Source organism: Nelumbo nucifera, chromosome 4 (assembly GCF_055504915.1).
Source record: "Nelumbo nucifera cultivar China Antique chromosome 4, China Antique-T2T, whole genome shotgun sequence".
In the NCBI taxonomy this organism is placed as follows: domain Eukaryota; kingdom Viridiplantae; phylum Streptophyta; class Magnoliopsida; order Proteales; family Nelumbonaceae; genus Nelumbo; species Nelumbo nucifera.
In genome coordinates this window covers 87,533,263-87,551,806 of record NC_142652.1, presented here as the reverse complement: position 1 = coordinate 87,551,806, position 18,544 = coordinate 87,533,263, and the positions used below count along the sequence as shown (strand labels likewise).

Here is an 18,544-nt window from a genome sequence, read left to right as displayed (position 1 = left end):
GGGCAGACCAAACATTTTATCACCCCCTCCATGTCTTGATTTCAAGTTGCATGATAGACTCCACCTTTCTACAAGAGTGGAAGTTTTTGCTTGGCTGGTTTCTCTAGATAGCATCCTAACACAAGATCATATCAAGAGAAAAGGCCTCCAACTAGCCAGTAGATGTGCTCATTGAGACTTGAGAGTCAAAGGAAGAGGATGTTCTTCACATTTGTTACGTACGTAAGTTTTCATCTTTTGTTTGACGCTTCTTCTTCCATCTCTTTGATAAAGTCATCTGGTCTCCAAGATCACCTAGAGTAACCTTTGTGCACTGGCCTACTTTGCAAGGAAGTAAAAAATGCTAAAATCGTCTGGAGCTGTATTCCTTTTGCTGTTTGTTGGGAACTATGGAAAGAAAGGAATAGAAGGGCCTTTGAAGGAAAAGCTTGTGATAGGTTGGAGATATGTTCAAAGATTGGCTCAAAGCTTATTGATTGGGTATTAATACTACCAGAATTCATAGATGTATCAAGAAACTCTTTTGAAGCAAAGTTTTGTGAAAAAAAAAATTGAATGGGATGGGATCTCTGGTTAGCATGTCTGTATTGTTGTAATAGTTGGAGAGAGCTGTTTTTTTATTTCCAGTTATTGGTGATCTCTCTTCACCTTCTTGTATTTCTTGATGTACTCTTTTTTCTTTAGAGAACTTTCTTTTTTATTTACTACCAAAAAAATATGGATTCCACCCTTCTACTAATGGCAATCCTTCCTTTGTTAATGTTGTCTTTAAAAACCTTTGCTTCGTCTTCTCCGTCTTGCTCGTCAGTTGCAGGTTGTGGCCACCTACTTCTAGGGTTTTTCACCACTCAATTCCATTTTCTTCCTTTGTTCCTGGTGCACCTCTAATTCTGTACCCCTCCATTCTTCTTCAGTTCTCCACCATAAACCAGAAACTCTTAATTCACAATTTCACATTGGACACCAGCATCCACCCTGTAGCTCTCCTCCATTCCAGGAAGCAGACATGCTTCTTTTTTTTTATCAGTAAAAGTGATTTTATTAAGAAAATGATATGAGAAAGCAGACATGCTTCTTCTTCCCTCCAAAGCTTTCAGTTAATCCTACAAATCTCCTTTTACTACTCTTTTCTGTCTACCATGTATTTTCTGTCTTCATTCACCACATTCTTCCATTAACAGGAGTATTGGGTATATTGCACTCCTTCCAATATTCCTTGAAATCACAAAGCCATATTTCCGACTAGAATCACCATTGCTTTCTTCAGTTTCCAAATCTTCAGAGTTATCCCTCTTGTACAGATCTCCTTGAACACATGTTTTTACTTCAAACTTAAGGTTCTTCCTCCATCTGGTCACTGGTAGAAATCCATGCTCCTCCATCTTTCTTCTGAGTGTCATGTATGTTCAACTTAGTTTAATCAGTCTGAAAGCATGCATAAGAAGCTATTTCTAATTTTTTGTGGATATACTGGGCTCAAGCACAAAAATAATTTCCGTGGAAGAGCGTGAATATATTGATTTTGCTAGCAGGTTTTGCCTATGAACATAAAATGCTCTCATGTTCATATCAATAATGAAGTGTGTGACAGATCTGAAATATCTGAAACAATCTATATATGTTTCACAATGAATTCAGAGTATACATACACATTGCTCAAACGTAATCAGATATAAATTTAACCAAAACCTAATAAAGTTATAGGAAAGAGTAAAATAAAACCTTAATAGTGTTAAGGTCCATAATGTCAAACTTCGCCTTTTTCTGGATGACTTTCCTCATATATTGGATTGCTAATTTCACCTAGAACAACACAAAAGGGAAAAAGGAGTTATCATGGTCAAAAGAAGGGTCTTAATGTTAAAGTTTTAAGGGTACTTCATATATATAGATCAACAACAAGCTTAATATATCAATGGAGCAAAAGTCCATAATCCTAAACTAACAAAAGAATTGTTTTGGGCTCAGTTGTGATTCTTGCTTTTCTTTCCTAGTTTACTTGTAAGATTCAAGGAGGGGCTGCAGCTCGCGCCTCTCCCTGGGATGTTGTATGAACTCACTCTAAATCTGCTTCTGAATTAATAAATTTATTATCATTCATCAAAAAAAATAATCCTAAAATCATTTTTCTATACATATTAGATTTTTAGTATATCTATTTTTAAATTTTTGACAAGTTTGTAAAAAACATAAATAATCTCATTGTTTACAATACAGTTCACGATTTTATTCAGTTCAACATTCTCTACAATTTATGATATGATTATGATTTTCAATATTGAATACATTTACCTATTCTCTCATAAAATTTATAGTTGTTGACAAAGTGAACATATACATTTCTGTTTCTTCTTTTTTGGTGATAAAGGATGGGGGTACTTTTTTTTTTTTTTTTTGCTTGAGAGAGGTAGATATATCAATGTATTAATGTGAAGGCAAAAAGTGAAAACATATTGGGAAGTAGACAAGTGCACAACACACAACATAGACAAACATCTCTTCCCACACCAAAAATTAATTATGGGGAACATCTGAAAGTATATACATATACATGTATGCCATACGACTGGAATTGGTTGAAATGATCCAAATGCAGCAAAACCAGATTTTTCACTAGCCCTATAACTCCAAGATTGGTATGATCCCAAGCAGGCAGACCTTCTGCCTATTGCCACCTGTCTTCAAGGCCCTTCTCCACCCTAAAAGAAACTACCCTATTTTACACGGATAATTGTACATGCTTAGCATACTGCTATTGGACACAATACCCACCTCATACAACACCATATATTGCATAGACACTTCAAGATATACTCTGAGTTATTTGTATATGTTGGAAATTTAATTAAATTTAGCAAGACATGAGCCTTGAGAAATAATATTTAACTTCAAAAACTAGATACAAAGGCATGATATAAACATATTATATAGGATACCTGTCCCGGTACACTTGTCTGGGATTTTAGGAAATGGGGTGTTCTATACCATTTCCCATATGTGTGTCTGTATCAGTATCCATGTCCAGGTATCAGCTCCAGCCACTTACCCCATAGGTTGATCCAGTTAGTTCCTTAGTCCCTACCTATCCAACTATTTCTTATATTTGACACGGAAATAATACTGGTATAAGTTTGAAATGCAGTCTGCATACGGAAAGCAAGCAGTTTTGCATGTTTACGGAAGAAAATAAATCCTGGATAGCAAAGAAGAAAGGGGTTGCCTTACAAAAGAGGATAAGGAACAAAGATGGAAATTGCGCAAACAGTTAGAGGACTGGCTTCTTCAAGAGGAAATAAGTTGGAGGCAAAAGTCAAGATGCAATTGGCTGAAAGAGGGGGATAGGAATACCACGTTTTTTCATGTTGTGGCAAGTGGAAGAAGGAGAAAAAAAATTATCTCAAGTCTGGAGATTGAAGGGGTAACAATTTCCAATCAAAGAGAGATTGCAAGGGCATTTGCAGATCATTTTAGGTCTATATTTAGAAGACCCCTAAACAATAGGGTGTGGATTGAGGGGTTGGAATGGCCAACATTGAAGCTAGAAGACAGGGAGTGGCTGGAAAGGAAATTTGACTTGGAAGAGATAAAGGAGGTGGTGTTTTCTATGGATAGATCAAAAGCACCAGGCCCAAATGGTTTTACGATGATTTTTTATTAGAATTGTTGGGAGATGTTAAAAGATGATCTAAGGCTGGTATTTGATGAATTCCAATACTAGAGGAGTGATTAACCATGGGTTAAATTCCACATTCATTGCCTTGGTACCCAAGAAAAGAAATACAAACCATCCGAAGGACTATAGGCCGATCAACCTAGTTAACAGCCTCTATAAGATCATCACTAAGGTGTTGTCCTTTAGAATTAGAAAGGTGCTCCCAACAATCATAGCAAACAACCAAGGAGCTTTTGTGAAGGGGAGGCAGATAACAGATCAGATACTTATAGCAAATGAGAGCTTGGAGGATTTCAAGAGATCCAAGAAAAAAGGGGTGGCTTGCAAATTGGATTTGGAAAAGGCTTATGACTTGGTTGATTGGTCTTTCCTATTGGAGGTGATGATCAATTTTGGGTTTGGAGATAATTGGTGAAAGTGGATAGTGGGCTGCATTAGGAATTGCCATTACTCCATCTTGGTGAATGGGACAGTGGTGAATTTCTTTCCAGCTTTGAGAGGGATTAGACATGGAGACCCCCTCTCCCCTTTTTTATTTACTTTGGTTGCAGAAGTGTTGGGGAGACTAATTTCCAGAGCATACTCCAGGGATTTAATAAGAGGATGGAGAGTTGGAAGGGAGAACATACCACTCACACAGTTGCAATTTGCAAATGACACAATACTCTTTTGTGAAGGAGGTGATATCAATAGGATCAGAAACCTGAAGTTCACTATACAACTCTTTGAGCAAATGTCAAACCTCAAAGTGAATTTTGAGAAAAGTTGTATAGTTGGAGTTAACATGGGGGAGGGGGAGATATTTGAGTGTGCAGTAGCTAATTGGCCCTTTAACTACCTTGGTTTGCCATTGGGAGATAATCCCCAAAAAGGCGAGTTTTGGGCTCCGGTTGTGGAGAGGTTTGAAAAGAGGCTTGCCGATTGAAAGAAAAATTATTTGTCTCTTGGAGGGAGAACCACTCTAATTAGGCCTACCTTAGCTAACCTTCCTGTCTATTTTTTGTCAATCTTTAAGATTTCGGCTAGAGTGGCTAGCAAGCTGGAAAAACTAATGAAAGATTTTCTCTAGGAGTCGGGGGAGGAGAAGGACCATAGGGTTAAGTGGGAGGTGGTGTGTAGGAGTAAGGAGGAGGGAGGCCTAGGTATTGGGAACATAAGGAATAGGAACTTGGCACTATTAGGGAAATGGCTGTGGAGATTCTCATTAGAGAAAGAAAAAGTTTGGGTTAAGATAGTGGGTAGTATTCATGGGGTTGCAGACAATGGATGGGACTCTAGGATTCTGGCAAGGACTACAAGAGCATCTCCCTGGAAAGCCATTCAAGCTATTTTTCCCTTATTCTCTCCCTACATCAAGTATGATTTGCACTCAAGCAACCTCATTAAATTTTGGGAACATGTTTGGGTTGGGGATACTTCTTTAAAAGACAATTTCCGACTCTTTTTGCTATCTCTACCCTTAAAAATGAATCGGTCTCCTTCCTCGTACCTTCCAACTCAACTTCTGGGTTCAGCTGGAACTTAGGTTTGAGAAGAGACATCAGGGAGACAGAGTTAGGCTGTACTTTATCCTTGTTATCCATCCTTGAAGGGGTCTTCCTAAAGCGAACAAAGGCAGACAGTAGAATTTGGACACTCACTCCCTCGGGTCCCTTCACCTGTGTCTCTTTCTTTAAAGCCCTAATACAACCTTCTTCTGTTGGACTGGCCTTTCTTGTTAAAGAGGTGTGGTGTCAACCTATACCTCCAAAGGTTGGGAGTTTTTGTTGGGAAGCCTTTCTGGAAAGAGTTAATATAGGTAATTTACTTCAAAGAAAAAGACCTAATAGCTATTTGTCTCCTCACTGGCGTATCCTCTGTAAATCTGATAGTGAGTCTAGATACCATTTACCAATTTCCTGTCAGTTTGCTAAAGTTATTTGGGAATGGCTTACTTCTCTGGGTGCAGGTGGACTCTCCCCTTGAATGTGCAAAGCTTATTCACTTCCATGCCTAACTAGTCAACAAAAAGGGCTAAGACTATGTGGAGATGTGTTAGGGCTGCAGTTTGTTGGACTGTTTAGGAGAGAAATTCACAGATTTTTTTCAGATAAGGAGAGAAACTTGGAAGTAATTTTGGAGGTTATTCATATTAGGGTGATACATTGGTTGAAAACTTTGGACTTGTTTGCAGATTTCTCAGTTGATGAGTTGATAAGGAATTGGAAGAAGATTGCAGAATCAGCTTCAGCTAAAAAGGCTTCAAGTTCCTACTAGACCCCTCCACCTCATGGTTTTACTAAACTGAATTTCGATGGCAGTAGTATGGGCAATCCAGGGCCGTCCGGAATAGGGGGAGTGATAAGAGATGAAAAGGGGAATCTGTTAGCAATGTATTCTGGTCCAGTTGGGGTGGGAGATTATTTGAGGGCTGAGATACTAGCAGCCCTTGAAGGGGTACAAAGGGTCAAGGACATGAATATTAATAAATTGATCATAGAAGGAGATTTTGAAATTGTGGTGAACTGGCTAAAAGAGGACAACTCTAGGCTCTGGAATTACAGCAATGAAAAGATGAAATTTAAGTGGCTGACTAAGGACATTAAAATTCAATGTACATGGGCAAAGAGAAGTGCACATTCATTGGCAGATGGTCTAGCTAGACAAGGGGTGAACAGAAACTCTATGTTTTGAGCTGTGCTGTAATTGCTTTTCATTTTGGGTGTACATTGGTTGTATTCGAAAGTTAAGATTGTTTAGCTCCTTTGCTTTGTAATTTTCAATACTTTAATAAAATTCACTGTTTTTTTTTATGAATGAATATAATTTATTAAAACAGAAATATGAGGCAATACAGTAGACCTAAGAGGAGGCATGAGTTGTTACTTCTTCTAACAAATATTACATCAAACTAAAGCAGAATTGACCAGAATTAACCAGAACTAAAATTACAAAGCAGCCCAAAATAAATGTTCCCTTGAGGCCCCTTGCTTAGCTAACCCATCCACTAAGGTTAATAAAATTCACTGTTATTGATCAAAAAAAATGTTTACTGAAGAAAATAGATAAAAATATAAAAACTTTTACAGAGAAAATAAATAAATGAAGTTGCTATTACAATATATATCATTCAAAAGCTTCTCGAAGATAATATTTACTTACAGTAAACTTGGGCAGACGGAATTTGTAAGTATCCACTAGTTCCATCATCAGGTCAACCAAATCAGAAAATGGGCTGTCAAGGACCATTCCTGCAATGGATGGATCCTCAGCTCCATACATTAAGCTGTGAGTGACAATATACAAGATTAAAAGTTAAAAAACAGAAGAAACACCCAGCATACTACTAGAAGCTGAAATGGATGTAACAGGCATGTATATATACATATACACATATACATGTATATTTGTGCATATGTATGTATTTATGAATCTAGGAGATAGAGAAAGGAGATTAACAAAACACCAAAAGTTGTACATGTTTACAGTTAAAGAAGAATCTTAATAGATAAACCTTGGTATGGCAGTATTTACATCATAAGATAATTTAATATAATAAAAAATGAAACAGGGAAGTAGACACTTAAAGATATTATTTATATAAATAAAAACATAGAAATGTCAGTGACAAAGATATACAAGAGTATGACTTTCCTGAGGTGGATACTTGCTAATCATGCATTCTATTGATAATGCATGAGCAATCCTATTCCTTCTTCATTGACGCATGTAAAAAGTAGTTTCTGTAATTGGTTTACAAGAAAAACCATCTACCTCTCCCAGTTGGCATCCAAGAAAGAAAAAGGATAGGTACACATTTGAAGGTGTCTCAATCTTTTGACAGCCCTAAATATTCAAATTTATATGCATTACTATGTGAAGTTTATGTAATTACAAAGAGGCACCAAAGGGAGGCAAATAACAGTAAAGTCCCTATTTAGGAACTGACTAGTAAATACAGTTACACTACAAGGTATCAACCCACATTTGGTTCATAGCAACAACCATGGACTTGCAATGTCCAAAAACTGATTTTCTCCCCTACAAGGATGTAGCCTATTTTTGAGAGGTTACATCCTTGTAGAGATTGAAGATATGAATATGGAACTCAACCTATTATTGACTTAATTGACATATTGGATAGAGATTGAAGATGTGAATAACAAGGTTTTGGAGACAGAGTAACGCAGAAGACTTTAGTTTACAAACACTGTTCAGCCTTGGGTTAGTGGGCAAACTCAGGGACTGAAATGTGTCTTTGTGAAATAATATTGAAGATTGAAAGATCATTGGTGGGTTTCATCCCAAAGATCAAACCTAGAAAGGGAAGAATAATGAAACACAAAACAGAAGAATACTTTATTTCTCATCAAGATCTAACCTCTATGCCCAGCCTTGACATCTTTTTATAGGCTCCTTACCTACTAAGTAGAGCAGCACCAACAGAAAAAGAAACTAGGAAAAATGCATAGAAAAAGGTCATTACACAATATCAACCCCGGCTATCTAGGGTTTTGGGAGGGGTGGACTTGATAAAGTTCTAAGGCCAATCTTGGACTCAAACCTCACTCTCATGCTTGTCGGCCCAAGATTTTACCATTACATGGAGCAATGGCCCCCCAAAAGGCCAATCTTTGGGGGTGGGGAGGGGGCACCCTTTGGCTTTCTTACATTAAGTGGTTATTCTCAGATTTGAACCTGTCTTCTCATGCTTGTCAGCCCAAGATTTTACCATTATACCAAGCAATTGGCTCCTATAGGAACTGCCTAGAAAAGAGAAACTAAAAAACAGAAGTTCAAAAATTAGAAACCCAAAAAAGGAAATTAGAAAATAGGCACCTAGTAAATAAGAAACCTATAAAATAGATACCGAACAAAAATAGTAGTTGATTCTAATTAATAGTTTCCTAAACAAAATAGGAAACTAATCATTATAGACCTTCTAGAAAAAACAAGGAAACTCACTAATGAAAGCTGGCTTTAAAACATAAAAATAGAAACCAACAATTTAGAAACTGTCAATTTGCATATCCGGGTGCATAATTGGTTCCTCCTTTTATATGTTTTAGTAACTTTGAGATGCTTTAGTCTCTCCAGAAATTGATCTCCTGCATCTTCTATTGCTGTAGAAGGTTGAAATCGGGGGTAGGAGGTTGGAGATGATGTTGTATCAGTTGATCAAGCATTTAAGGTAGACAAGAAAGTTTTTCTTGATAGAGTAATTGACAAAGAAATCGAGGTAGGAAAGAAATTATGGTTTTTATTCTTAGAAGGTGAAGATTGTGCCAGAAAAGTGACAATGGAACTAGAAAGGAGAAACTAAAGAGCCTAAAATCTGGCTACTACAAAGTCCATCAAGTAAGTTGGAGAGAAATTTCACATGAGGATGGATTGGAAAGAGGGTGGAACTTTTTGAGGAGAAAAGGGGATCAAGAGGATCAAAATTTCGCAATCAGCCCATATCGGCAGGGTACCAATATGTTGTTTTCAAGATTTTTTTAAAAAGCGTTTGTTTTAAACATTTATATATTATTTTCATCCCTCCTTTAAATTTTGAAGGAAAAAAAAAACATACATACATACATATATACAAGGCAGAAGGTTCAAAGTACTGATACACCCCTTCCGCTGTATCAGGGTGTATCGATATTTTGAAGCGGGATTAATTCGAATTTATAATGGTGGGATATGACATTAAAAGTGCAGAATTAGATTTGCAAGATGGGATTGGATTTTCGTTTGGATTGGAAACTTTTAGGGTTTGATTGGTATTTAGAGGGAAATTTGTGCTTCATGTCTGAGAATTAGCATTTTCTTGTGATGGGAACTTTTTTTTTTTTTTGAAAGTTTTGTGATGGGATTTTTGGTGGTAGGGGAAGAGGAAACAAAGGTTTTTCTTGCACTTTCTATAGGTTTCTTTTGGACATTATTAGGTCTGAGAAGGCGTATTGATAGGTTTGTGAGGTGGAGTACTGTTTACTGGACTTTCTCTCAATGATGCCTCATCACCTGAGGTTTTACCTTGCTAGTTAACCTTTTTTTTTTATCAGCAACACAAAAATTGATGTGAACTAAAAGACACTACATTCTAAATTTTTTTGCATGCATGGGTGATGAATGGCAAGCAAAAAACCTGGTTACAGCACCCATCGAACGACCCCACAGACCAATACAAGATACATTCCCTTCTGAACGCAAATAATTGACCACAGCCTTCAGATCATCCTTCTGGAAAATATGTCAGATTACATTAAAAAATAAGGGAAGGAGATCATTAAATTATCTATTTACAGTAGAGAGAAATAATGAGTAGTTGTTTGGAAAAAAAATCATGTTTTAAAATGGGGATAGATTGGAAAGAGGGTGGAACTTAGCACGCACTTCATTCCATCCCAGAGTGACATGCTCTCCTTCTGAGAGTCCAGATCCTGAAAAGTCAAGGGTGAAAACTGTAATACATGAGGGAAGCAAAATTATAGCAGCTTCACTGGCATCTGCTCTGCAACCACTGAGAAAAAGCAACATATGTTGCAAGTCAGTAAACAAATTTAACATAGGAGGCTGACATTTGTTTAGATGATAAGCGGCTTAGGATCCATGAGAGATGCAACTTAATAGAGGAAGAAAGGAAAACTATAAGTAGATTTTAAATATTGATATAATTAAAGAACATGTAGCTTTAGAAGTTCTTTTCAAATAGTGAGGACCATATATTTCCAAAGACTAACCCTTAGATCTAACGAAAAGATGACCAAAATACACCATTTATGAATGCAAGACTCTGGGGACTTCTTGAATACACATTGTTTTGATTTACAACTATGCCACATAGTGGATACTACAAGGTACTTCTCAGGACCCTAAAGACTAGACGTGGTGCAATCAGGTGATAGTCCAGAATGATTTTCTATATAAAGGGTTATCAGGATTCAGCACCTTTTTTCCCATTGCTCTTGGATCTTTTCCCCTCTACTGAGATGCTTTCACCATCATATACTCATTTTTCAGTAAAGCTTTTGTTTATCAATTACAACAAGAAGTATACAAAGCCCTTCAGCTCCAATAAAAAGGATCAAGGGCTGCACAGGCCCCTAGTCAAGAAAGGGGGCCATTATGTAAAAAATAGAAAAATACCAAAGAGATGCTGAAAGTGGCAGCACAATCCCAGTACAAGTCATTCCTCTTGATGTAAGATAAGAAGGTCCTGCATGAAAATAAGGATAAACAGATTTTGCACCTTTAATCAAGGAACCACTCAACTTAGCCAAGCCTTGTACTTGATTTTTGAGAAAACACTCAACACAATTCCCAGCAATACAAGCTGAAGAAGATAAATAAAATGGACAACATTTTAATGTGTTACATGGGGAACTAAAATGACTTTAATACAACATAAGAACCCTTCTCATCCTATCTCACTCATTACAAAACCCAATATTCACTGAGCTTTCCCTTTTTGATGCTAAACAAAAAAAAAAAAAATTATTAAAATGAAAATGATTACAATCTACATCAAGTAGAGAAAAATAGACAAAATAACAACCCCAACAATACAATAGACAAATAAAACACTAAAAAGTCCCATCTTCAGCAATTTCTAGCACTTATCAAAGATCAACCCCAAATGAAGATCAAGATACATCTTGAAATTCAGGATGTACCAATAGCTAGTCCAGAATATGAGAATCAATATCAGCTAACATCCACTGACGACCCATCTAGGAAGCATTTTAACAAAAGATGAATAGTCACTCTTTCGCTGGACTTACAGTTCCAAGCCTGCTGGGACGAACCCATTAAATCTGGGAGTGATTGATACGGGCCTGACAGTGATGAGTGATCTCTCCTCATCAAATGATGACAAAATCTCCATGGCCCATTAAAACTATCTGTCCCCACCTATCAGATAACAATATAATAGCCTCTCATGGCTTGTAGACCTATTCTTCACTATCTAAAGCCTTGCGCTCTACATCAAACTCCCAGAGAAATCCTTGTAAATCCTTGGGGCTTAGACCTGTCCCTCTAATGATTAGGGCCTTCTCTTGGGAAACTTTCCATTGCAAACTTAATACTTGTGAGATGGTTCAAAGGAGGAGACTTTCCTGCTGCCTTTCACCTTATGTGTGTTTGCTCTGTTCTGAATGTGATGAATCAGCTTATCATCTACAAATTAAGTATTTATGAGGTGAAAGACAGAAATTTGGCATTCTCTTTTAAAGCACCCCACAAGTGTGAATTTCTTGATGAAGTACCAGATTCTCTCCTCATAGACAGTCTATTCAGCAAGACCTCCCCCTGCTCTCCTATAGACAAATGAAGCTTAACTATGACAGCTATTTTTATGTAAACTGGGCCCACCCAAAGTGAAGGGAGCTTATAGGAGCAGGAGTGAGGAGGTGATTGTGGCTTTCTTAGTTCCTATTTACAATGGGGAGTCCATATAGTAGAGACTATAGCACTTCTACAGGGGCATAGACTGGGCTCTGATTGGGTTTGCACAGAGTTGATATTGAGGGTGACTCTCCAGTTGTCATAGGTTGCATACTTGTGTTGTCTAATGCTCCATTACATTTACTGTATTTAATTAGGATGGGCCTTGGCACAACAATTGGGTTTTTCCATTGTGACCTGGGTGACCAGGGTTCAAATCTTGGAGAAACAGCCTCTCTGTGTATCTGCAGGGGTAAGGCTGTGTACATCTGTCCCTCCCAGACTCCACATTGACGGAAGCCTCGTGCATTAGGCCACCCTTCAATTAGGGAGGCCAAAACTTTGGCATCCAGAATAAAGAGCTGGTTTTAAATGGATTCCTAGGTTGATGAACCCCCACAACAATAGTCTAACCAGAGGAGTCAGAAAGAATACATTGCACTTATTTCTTGTTTCTATTTTTATTTGGTTGGGGGCACTAACCCGGACTAGTTGTTCCATCATATTGCATTTTTGTTATTGATGATGTGTGTATTGGATTCCATGCCTTTACCTTCCTTTCCCACAGTCTGTTGAGGATCAGGAATAGGGATGCAACTGTGCAAGTCAGGTACCCAATTTGAAGAATTTATGCTGAGTTGGGTCAAGGCCCTCAGGCCAGATCCCTTCAAATTTTAAAAATGCTCAACTGCATAAATTACATTCCTAATTAGAAAGTATACTTTTATCTTACCCCTCCATTGGCAGACTCTTTTGATCTTGTTACTTATCAAAAAAATGATATCCATTTCAGGAGAGCACAGTGTGGGTCCAAATGCTATGCAAAGTAAACAGAGAGGGTTCCCATTTCACATGGCACCAGACAATGCCAAGCTGGGAAGAAAAACAAAATGCAGGAATAAGTGATCAGAAGATTCCTTTTTCCAACTTGCACCATGAGCATAAATGAGAAGATAGGATCTTGTAACCTTCGTGTTTTCTCTAGAGCAAATCACATGCATTCACTTTCCCAAGCAAAACAATCCCTAAAAATACTTTCAAATTAGGAGGATCCTAACAAGACAAATCATTATTTTTTTCCTAAATAGTGGGAGCCAGTTTATACTTCATAGTTCCTAGTTTCCTACTAATCTAGCATATAGACAAATGGGAGAAAATCTATACATTTAAAAATTACCATTTGGCCTAACCAACATGGACCTCAGATTTGTATATGTTATATGGTAAACTCATTGTTTAAATGTTCTAAATGTACATGGGAAAACATCTAATGCCAGCATGAAAGGCCTTAAAACATATGATACTGACCTATTTCCATGGCAGTATATCACACATGGAAGCGCCTTTCCTTCAGGAATAACATCAGGCACATAATGGCTACACTGAAGAACATTTCCCCGACTGTTAGTAACCTGCAGCATTTTAAAATCCATCTAGTTTAAGATAGGTTCACTTGAAACCTTTAAGTACACACATACACACACACACACACAGAAGGTTCAACATTCGACTAAGGTATGGATAAGGATATTCAATAAAGTCAGCTTGATACATTGACTATCATAGTTTTGGGTAAAACTAATCTAAATAGCTTTGCATATAAAGAGCTTTTTTCAACCAAAGACAGGTTCCTAGAAATTGTAACAAGGTCTTACTGTCCACTGGATTTTTCACGTCCCTTTTTTCTATTTTTATTGTTAGCAATTGAAGCTTTATTAATCTTGATAAAAGAATGGTATGAATACAATCTTTTACTCATATCTTTACTTAGATAGCATTTTCCTCTAATTTCTCTTGCCCTTCAGCATGAAGTCAACATTCTTCCACAACCCCCAACTGTTGAACCCATCAGAAATAGATACTAATAAAAATCCCAAGGAACAATTCAATCATCAACTCAGGCCATGTTTGGTACGTTTTCCGTAGCCTCATTCTTTTAATTCTTTCTGATTCTGGAAAAGAATGGGCAAGAATGAATGAGATACAGGTATTTGGATATTCATTTCTTGCCGCAGAACTCATTCTTCGCAGAATGAAATTTGGGCTTCGGCAAAAATTTGTGGCACGAAAATTTTTCGTGCCCTACCAATTCTTTTTTTTTTTTTTTGTTCAAGCTCAAGTAGCTCGAGTCCTCTCGACTTTCACTGAACCCTCGCTCTCTGTACAAGGGCCTTGCTCCTCTCTCTCTCTGTGTAGAAGGTAAATCCTCATCCATCTCTCTCTGTACGAGAGGTAAACCCTCGTCCCTCTCTCTCTCTCTGTACGAGGTAAACCACAGTCATGACTCTGTGGCTTTTATATATTTCTTTTTTTTTCTTTTCATTTATCTATTTATTTCTGTCTTCTGAAACAAACTCCATGTTAACTAGAAAAAAAGAATGGTGGTCAATGATTCTCCTTATTGTGGGTCCCTAGTTTACATGAATATTAAGTTTATGCTTGGTCTTTTATATACATTTAGGTCTTTTTTTTATCAGTATATACATTTAGGTCTTCCTGCCACAAGCTGATGATCACCATGGGTAATGGCACTGATCTGTCTAAGTCTAACCCACTCTTGTTAACTTAAGCTAACTAGGTAGCTTACTAGGTTGGTAGATAAAAAGAAATCCAAAAGTTAACCATTTTAGTAATTCTGAAGAGAAGACAAAGAAGTTCAATTCTCACGTCAAACCACTCGCAATGAATTTCAATAAGAGAAGTTCGAGTGACACAAAAGGTTAAAATTAAAGACCTTAGGATAAGTTTGAAGTGTGCACTATTGGTTCATGATGGATGGATGCAACAAAAGATGCCGAATGTGTAACACCCAATGCTTGTTATAAAGGTGACCCACTAAGTTGAGGATACTAGTAATTGCCCCTTAGTTGGCATATTTGCGCTTATGGGATCATCCCATGCTCAATTGTACTATTGTTGACTGATATGGAAATGGAATTTTGGTGCAAATGGGCCTGCTCTGAATATGCCAAAGCCAAATGATTTTCTTTCAAATTTAATCTTGTTTTTAAGAGGTTGAATGATGGGGTTTGGTTATCTCTCATATCTTTGCTACTGCAATTAGGTCAGAGTTAGGTTTGGGTAGGAAAATTCCAACCAGATTCAGTCCAGTCATCAACTAGTATCCATCGTCGTCAGTCTAATCCCTAAGCAGGGTTTTTGGATAAATCACATGGGTCAACAGAAAATGGCAAAATTAAGCCAAACTAATCATTTATCAACTGGTTTCATACTGACCCATTGGAAGGACCCAGTTGACATATAAAAAAGGAGTCCATTTTTTATTAAAAAAAAAAAAACAATAAGATAATTAATACCTTCAAGTTTAAAGCCCAAATTTAGGCTTTGTGCTTAGGACTTAAAACTTTAAAAGTGTTTTAGCTTTTAGATGGCTATTTTCTTCAGTTTGAAAAGTAAATTTCACAGGAAATAATTCAGAAACTCCTGAATAGTGGTGAAATGACTGAATGGAAAAGAGGAATTTTCTTGCAGCCATCGGTGAAGGACAAAAGTAGAAATTAAGTACAGACAACCAGGCATAGCTGACCTCATTCCATAAAACAGAAACTTGGATTTGTAGAGATGGGTCCTTACTTTCACTTTGAGACAAAAATAGTTGAGATAGATGACTTCTCTCTGCTGTTTCCCTCACCCTCAGTGATAAAATGGCTGTAATATATCCAATCTGTGATGGGTTTATACACTTTTAACAATCGGCAGATTCTATTATGGGAATGGTAGATGAAAGCCTGTTGTGGGAATGGCAGATTCTAAAACATAAATCAGGGTCTTTTGGTCTTAATTGGATTAATGAGTGTTTGTTATCATAAAATCCCTGATCTATGTTTGCCATTTTGGGTCTGCAGGTTGGCACAACCCAACACGACCCATATATATTGTTTATATTATATATATATATATATATATATATATATATATATATATATATATATCCATATATATAATATTATATATTTTATATAAATATAATATATTATAAAATTATATAATTATATATATATCAATTTTTTTAAATAAATAGCTTTGGCCTGGTCCATGGCCCAAGGCTTGGCCCACGGGCCTGCCCGGCCCACAGTACGGCATGGGCCTGCACAGGCTTGGGCTGTGGGATAGGCTGGGCTGACCCCCCAACTTATCCCAGGGGAGGACAGCATGGCACAACCCGCACTTTACGTGGACCCAGCATGGCACATTTTACACCTCTAACCCTTATATTATTATTTTGATTAACAAAAAAAATGAATGAGAATGAAATTTGTAACCAAACATGTTACAAATTTTACTCTCATTCTTGCCGTAAAAAAATCATTTTTTGGGAAAAAAACGTTTAGTTCGTAGCAATATTTTCTCATTCTTCCCATTTTTACTCATTTTTTCCATCTTGGAATTTCATCTTGGGTAAGAATGAGAAAGAATGAGAATTGAACCAAACATGGCTTCAGTTACTAGCAGTCTTTCAGTTAATATGGATAATCCAGTTCCAAAATAAATTGAATAAAAGATTAAATCAAATTGTGAATCATATTATAAATGTTAAGAACATTTATCTTCTTTAGAAAAATTTCCACAAATTATGCATATAGAAGTGATTTTACTCCCTTTAATCCATATCTAACTTATATGTGCTCAATACAATGGATTTTACCATGTACACTTTAAACTTGAGATGATATAATCAAATTTGACATGAAAGTCAATTAACCTACATACATTGGCTATTTAACCTACACATGATTGAAAACGAACTTGCTTGGGTTTCTAAATAGGTCTTAAGTAACCTATCTTATTTTAACAAAGGTTTAAAGTTGTCAATCACAGCCTCAGGTTTCTTTAATGTGCTGTAAGAAAGAAGAGAACAGCGAGAAGAGAGAGAGAGAGAGAGAGGGGGGCAAATAAGAGGGAAGAGGGAATAAGAGAAGAGAAGGTTGGGAGAAAAACAGTTTGTGGGTATCAATGAGAGACATCTGCCCCTAATTAGACAGCAGCAATAAAAACAAAAGAACCAAAAAAACAATGATAATAAACAAGACCAGGCCCATACTAGGGCCATATGAACACTTTGAATCACTTATTTCTGCACTCCCCCTCAAGCTGAGCATAGATGTCAATCACACCCGGCTTGCCAAGTGTCTACTGTAGTGAGGTCATAGGAAGTCTTTTAGTGAAGATATCTGCCCATTGCTGTCTGTCTTGACAAAAGGAATACAGACATCGCCTGAAACTACCTTCTCCCTAATAAAGTGTCAGTCAACCTCTATACGCTTAGTTCTGTCATGTTGGACTGGGTTACCTCTTATGTATAATGTTGATGCCAGCCTTCTTATTACCATACAACAACAAGGGCACCTGGACAGGAATGTCCAACTCCTCCAACAAGGATTGTGGCCAAAAAACCTCTGACAGACCATGAGCTATCTGCTAGGTCGAATTTGAGTAACTCATTCAAGTGCATTCCTAGAAATGTAAACATCCTGGATGATGCATTAGAGCTAGACCAGTTAAAGAGTTCTTGGATTGGGGAAAGCAGGGCCACAAATTGCTTTGTAGTTTTTAATGTGGTATATTGATAATTCTGATATGTACTAGGCAAGCCATGCTGGCTTTGTACATATCGGCCTGATACTCTTTGTGTAGTTTTTTTTATATTAATGAAATACTGTTATTTATCAAAAGAAAAACATAAACCTGAATGCTTTAATGATGAAGATGATGATGATGATTATAACAATAACAAAAACAACAACAACAACAACAATATAGCTATAATAATAAATCATCATTAGTATTATTAACAAAACCAAGTTATGTGAGAAGAAAAAATGAACAAAAAAATGAGGAAGAGGATGCATAGAGATTCTAAGTACTACTTAAACAAAACAGAAAAAGAAAATCTTATATGTTAAGATTTATGAAAGCAAAGGAAAGCAAATACTTGACATTCTTAAGAAGATAAACAACCACTACCTGCAGGTCTTTTCTGTGAAACCTCTGTCCTTGTAATGTAAATTCTTGCTCCAATAAGTCATTTTTTGGATTATAATCAGCTCTGCATCCCAAAGAACAGTCCCATATCACTAAAAAGAATTTATGAGCATGGTTTAATATATATATATATATATATATATATAATTCCTAATATTTCTATGACATATTTCCACTTCCACTTCCACAGGTAATGACATGAAATAATATTGGAAAATATCTCAACATATTCCTTAGTACATTAGAACCTTTATATTGTACTTCTCACAAAGTTTTACTTTGTCAGTTACTTTTTTTTTTTTTTTGGTGATAAGTATGACTGTCAATTACATTCAATGTAAGTCTTTCAATTAACATGGAGATAGATATCATTGAAATAATTTCTTGGATAGGATCAAGAATGAAGTCATCCATCGGAACCTAAGAGCAGCTTTAATAGGTGATAAAATGAGAGAG

General features: G+C 36.7%; 1 protein-coding gene across 3 annotated transcripts in view; it reads right to left on the bottom strand.

The window, feature by feature from the left end:
* Positions 1-18,544, bottom strand: part of LOC104612914 (uncharacterized) — a 56,058-nt gene that overhangs the window by 34,258 nt on the left and 3,256 nt on the right. Inside the window, exons 2-7 of one of the 3 annotated variants that reach the window (XM_010280578.2) lie at positions 18,071-18,152; positions 13,394-13,497; positions 10,034-10,160; positions 9,786-9,880; positions 6,815-6,938; positions 1,723-1,803 (exon numbers count right to left, since the gene is read on the bottom strand). In XM_010280578.2, the coding sequence (XP_010278880.1) occupies positions 1,723-1,803; positions 6,815-6,938; positions 9,786-9,880; positions 10,034-10,160; positions 13,394-13,497; positions 18,071-18,152 (613 nt within the window). Of the gene's footprint in view, positions 1-1,722; positions 1,804-6,814; positions 6,939-9,785; positions 9,881-10,033; positions 10,161-10,786; positions 10,857-13,393; positions 13,498-18,070; positions 18,153-18,544 lie in introns of those variants that run through there. The other 2 variants (XM_088903152.1, XM_010280583.2) reach the window with 2 other exon arrangements.